Source organism: Cydia splendana, chromosome 23, assembly GCF_910591565.1.
Source record: "Cydia splendana chromosome 23, ilCydSple1.2, whole genome shotgun sequence".
In the NCBI taxonomy this organism is placed as follows: domain Eukaryota; kingdom Metazoa; phylum Arthropoda; class Insecta; order Lepidoptera; family Tortricidae; genus Cydia; species Cydia splendana.
This window is the reverse complement of record NC_085982.1, coordinates 186,274-191,694: the sequence shown is the minus strand read 5'-3', so window position 1 is coordinate 191,694 and position 5,421 is coordinate 186,274. Positions and strand designations below refer to the sequence as shown.

At 40.2% G+C, this 5,421-nt stretch overlaps 1 protein-coding gene across 1 annotated transcript; it reads left to right on the top strand.

The window, feature by feature from the left end:
• The first annotated feature begins 3,551 nt into the window (after positions 1 to 3,551).
• Positions 3,552 to 5,184, top strand: LOC134801733 (uncharacterized). Its single transcript, XM_063774330.1, has 2 exons — positions 3,552 to 4,433; positions 5,170 to 5,184. Exons 1-2 carry the CDS (start codon positions 3,552 to 3,554, stop codon positions 5,182 to 5,184), a joined length of 897 nt encoding a protein of 298 aa, XP_063630400.1.
• The last annotated feature ends 237 nt before the right edge of the window (positions 5,185 to 5,421 follow it).

The following is a 5,421-nucleotide window of genomic DNA, read 5'->3' as shown; positions in this document are numbered from 1 at the left end:
AGGTTTTTTTTTTTTTTTTTACGTAAGATGTCTGTCTTTGGGTCACGAAGAATTTTCTTTTTTGCCCAAGCTGAAAAGGACACCTGCGCTAACGCTCGGTCAATCAGGTCAATGAATAGTAACCTTTTAGCCATAACGGGAATAGTTGTAAAATTATGAATCCAAATTAGGCAGGAAAAAAAAATAGCTAAATACATGAGTTAATCACTAGTCACTATTTGTTTAAATTTAAGAACTCATATTTGTTTAGACGTAAGATTGCTCTGCAAAACGTGCAGGCGCTTTTCCTTTTTATTCCCATTCCATGTACCTATGTGTCAATTCACACATTACACTTGTGCTAAAATCAGGAAAGCCGTTTTTAATTTATACTCCCTGTAATACTCCACAACATGGTCCTGGAACGAGCCGGATTAAGAATATACAGAAAATAATCCAGATTATATAATAAAAGGAGTTGACGAGTGAATACATTAAGAAATTCGTCCGAAAATCAAGAGATCAAGCTGACTTGGGAAAGGAGGATCGTGTTCACGTGGGCTTGCCGGACTTGAAGACAGAGTTAAGCCTTCAGTATTCTTAATTTTCACCCATCACTCGTCATACAGGTAGTAATTAAGTATAAGGATACGATTTAATACGGTTAGTATCATTTTAATTGTTTAATTTAACCACGTAACTAACCGATAGGTTAACCTTTGTCACGTCAGATTGCTACTTCACTTTAATTTTATTTCGTAATTAGTTAATCTGTATTAGTGATTCACTGACATTTGCCTAGGCTTTTAATTAACTAATAAATCTACGAACTGTGAAATAAGTAAATCATTAAATAAACTGGACGATTAGACATAGGTATTAGGTGTTAAATAAAACAATAGGTTAGCTTTCACCTCGAATCATATTAAATAATTCTTACAAAACATTAAATTTATATACAATTATTAGTGTTAAAACTTAAACTAAGTAAATAAAATAAATGTACACTTAAATAAACTGTTAACGTAGTAAAAATTAGGCAACAACTGTACTTTCATATATTGCTTATACATTTAAGTTAATTTTGCATTGTATAACATTTCAGTTGACAACACACGCCTCTCAAAATGTCCGGAGAAAAGGAATTAATCAAAAAACGTGGCAGTTATAAAGGCCGGCTAACTAACTTTTCAAACTACATAAATTCTTTGGAAAGCTCTTCACTTACCTCTGTTGCCGCCAATGAGTTGCAGTTAAGAATTAGTAGAATGGAAACATTATTTAGTGAGTATGATGAAGTGCAGTTAAAGTTAGAATGTTTGTCGACAAGCATGGATATTCAGTTATCTGAGCGAACTGAGTTCGAAACCCAGTACTTCGGTGCAATTGCTAAAGCGCAAGATATGTTAACTTCATTTAATAAAAATCAAGAAGACCTGGGTAGCGAACGTGCAAGTATCTCAAGTGCTAGCAATCATAAGCTAGTTAAACTTCCCGTCATACAGTTGCCAAAATTCTCAGGTTCTTACGAAAATTGGCTCGAGTTTCACGACACATTCCTAAGCTTAATTCATTCAAATGACGAAATTGACGAGATAAATAAGTTTCACTATTTGAGATCGTCATTGGATGGTTCAGCGGCAGTGGTTGTTAAATCGGTCGAATTTTGTTCTAAAAATTATCAAACTGCATGGAAACTCCTATGTGATCGTTTCGATAACAAGCGTTTATTGCTACAAAACCATGTTTCGGCAATTTTTAATATCGAAACAATTATCAAGGAGTCTTCATTTGCGTTAAAACGTATGATCGACCAGTTAAACAAAAACTTGCTTGCCTTAGAATCACTAGGCGAACCAGTAAAACAATGGGACACGTTACTTATTTACATTGTGTCACATAAGTTAGATACTAAGTCGTATCGGGAATGGGAAGAATACAAAGGTCGCTTAGATAAAGATAAGCCAATTACTCTCGAAGCGTTTTTAACATTCATGCGAAATCGTTCTGATTTATTAGAAACGTTGGAACTGTCCACAAATAACACTGCCGGTCGAGTTAACACTTCTCACAAAAACACACCGAAACTGAAAACCATGTCCGTACAAGATACGAAACAAAACACTGTCGCTAAGTGCCCAAAATGCAGCGGTGAACATTATTTACCTAGTTGTTTACAGTTTCTCGCCCTTAGCAACGCTGCGCGATTGGAATTGTTACCCAGTTTAAAGGTTTGTTATAACTGTTTACGCGGTGGACATTATGCTAATCATTGCAAAAAGCCGGGGTGCAAGTTATGCAAGCGAAAACATAACACGTTAGTTCATGTTACCGATTGCAAATCTAGATCGAGCGGTGACTGCGCGTCCGGCCGCGGCGAGGAGGATAATTCAACTAAAAATAATAAATCGATTTTTCCTAGTAATCAATTATCACCTGCCGCGCCCGTGGCATCTCATTCTGGCTTAGGAAATAGTTCATATGATTCCTCGCCCGCCTCTGTACAGGCATTATCGGCTCAAATGGTTAATTCGCGACAAGGGAAACATGGTATGCTTGCGACGGCATTAGTAAAGGTTTACGATAGCAACAATAAAGAGCATGTCGCTCGCGCCATGTTAGACAATGGTAGTTTTGCATGTCTAATATCTCAGAGTTTTTGTGAGAAATTAAATTTACCAACGAATCAAATTAACACGTCTGTTCTTGGTATAAATAAACAGACTACTAACATAGGAGAAATGTGTCTACTTCCTATTAAATCTTTAAATGACACATATTCAGTAACAGTAAACTGTTACGTTATGCCATCTCTTACTGATGACGTCCCATGTCGTCAAATTGATTTGACGGATCTTAATATTCCAAGTGACATTTGTTTGGCCGATCCAAACTTTTATAACCCTGCACCGGTCGATATAATATTAGGATCTGAAGTATTTTGGGACTCGTTTCCTACTCAGCCTCAGATCATCAGACTAGGTACCGGACTGCCGATGCTCTGTGAAACTCGCTTTGGCTTCTTGGTTGCTGGTCGGGCAATTACCGACTATCTGCCTTCCAGTATGCAGTGCTTTTTTGCTTCTGGTCTCTCGCACACAGGTAATAATGATTTAAAATGTAACGACGACATCCAAACCCAATTAACGCGGTTTTGGCAACTCGAAGAAGTTAGCCATAAGTCGTCTCACTATTCACCTGAGGAGAAAATGTGCGAAGAACATTTCGTTGAAAATACTACGCGGCTAGCCGACGGACGATTTTGTGTCAGGCTTCCTTTAAAACAAAGCGAAAGTGTATTAGGCGATTCATTTCAACGCGCGAAGCATTGCATGCTTTCATTGGAACGCAGAATTAAAACCAAGCCCTCATTTAAAGGTTTATACACTGATTTCATGGCAGAGTATGAAAGTTTGGGTCACATGTCGCAAGGTAGGCAGGTCTCAAGGGAAGAAAAGGGCTATTACATACCCCACCACGGAATTTTACGTGATAGCTCCACGACAAAGCTCCGTGTCGTATATAATGCTAGCAGCCCGTCTACCTCAGGTATTAGTCTGAATGACATTCAGATGGTCGGACCCACTGTGCAAGACGACCTTCTGTCTATCCTTATTAGGTTCAGGCAGCACCGGTACATCATTTCTTCGGACGTGGAGAAAATGTACCGTCAGATATGGGTGCATCCTGACGACCGCCACCTTCAAAAAATTCTTTGGCGCAGTTCGGAGACCAAGCCACTATTAGTGCACGAGCTCAATACTGTCTCCTATGGGACAGCCAGTGCTCCGTTCCTAGCCACCAGGTGTCTCAAACAAATAGGCTTAGATTGTGACGATGAGAAGGTCAAAGAAGTCATCGTTCACGATTTTTATGTAGACGACCTGCTGACAGGAGGAGATGACCTTACTGCGGTGGAAGAGATTCGCCATAAAGTGACTCAGGCACTGTCTTCAGCAGGAATGAACCTGCGTAAGTGGAAGTCAAACGAGCCTCGCCTCCTATGTGAACCCTCTCAATCCTCTGTGAATTTGAATATAGGATCAAATGAGCCCAGCAAAACGTTAGGCTTAGGCTGGCACCCTGAGTCCGATGAGCTGTATTTTCCAATAGGAAAACTAGTTCCCAAAGGAAATACCAAACGCGACATGCTATCGGTGATTGCTCAGATCTTCGATCCGTTAGGTCTTCTGTCTCCGTTTGTAATCACCATGAAGATGCTACTGCAGCGGTTGTGGCTTCAAAAGATTACATGGGAAGAAGAACTGCCTCCAGGGATCACCAAACAATGGGTAGAACTCTTGGAAGGATTGCCGGCACTGAATGACGTCAGAGTCCCTCGTCATGTCATTTGCAACTCACACGTAGCCTTCGATTTACACATTTTCTCAGACGCATCTGAACGCGCGTACGGCGCTTGTGTGTACGTACGTAGTGTAGACAAAGAAGGTCAGGTATTAGTTAGGTTATTGATCGCAAAAAGTCGAGTCAGTCCGATTAAACCTACGACTATACCTAGGCTTGAGTTGTGTGGCGCTCTCGTTAGTGCTCATCTGTATGACAAGGTCATGACTTCACTTAGAGCTCAGGTTAGAAACACGACATTTTGGACCGACTCGACTATAGTGTTAGGTTGGCTTAAGATGATGCCAAGTAGGTTGCAACCTTTTGTGAGGAACCGAGTGTCGGACATTCTAGAAATTACCGGCAGTTGTACTTGGAGGCATGTTCCAACGGACCAAAACCCAGCGGACTTAATTTCCCGTGGATTGCATGCACGTGTTATAGACTCGTTAGATTTGTGGTGGTCGGGTCCCAGTTTCTTGCAACAAGACGTCGCTCAGTGGCCCTCGAATCCTACCACAAAGCACGGCGATGAGCTGCCTGAAACCCGCGTTGAGGTTTCATTGCACGTTAACATAATTAATGAGCCATTAATAGATTTCAATCGTTTCTCTAACCTCTCGCGGCTCATTCGTGCTTTTGCGTACGCTCTTCGTTTCATTAAAAAATGCCGCAAAAATGCAACGTCGACGTCGTCCACGTACCTCAATCATGATGAATTAAATAATTCATTAAAGGTGATTACCAAATTCAGTCAGAGCGAATCATTTTCAGAATATGATATATTATTAAAAAAACAAAATTTATCAAAAAAGAATAAGCTCTTGAAATTCAACCCATTCCTAGACAACGACAACTTAATGCGTGTGGGAGGCCGTCTTTCCAATTCAGAATTTCCGTACGAGAAAAAACATCCCATTATTATACAGTCCACACATCGATTCACAAAATTATTATTTAATCAGGAACATAAAAGGCTTCTCCATGCACCGCCCCAGCTGTTGTTAGCAACGATTAAAGAAACCTACTGGCCCATAGGGGGTCGTAATTTGGCAAAGGCTTGCTACCATCAATGTGTGCGATGTAAAATCATGAAGG

Coding starts and splice junctions, on each gene's coding strand:
- LOC134801733 (XM_063774330.1), top strand. CDS start 3,552: ATGGTCGGACCCACTGTGCAAGACGACCTTCTGTCTATCCTTATTAGG.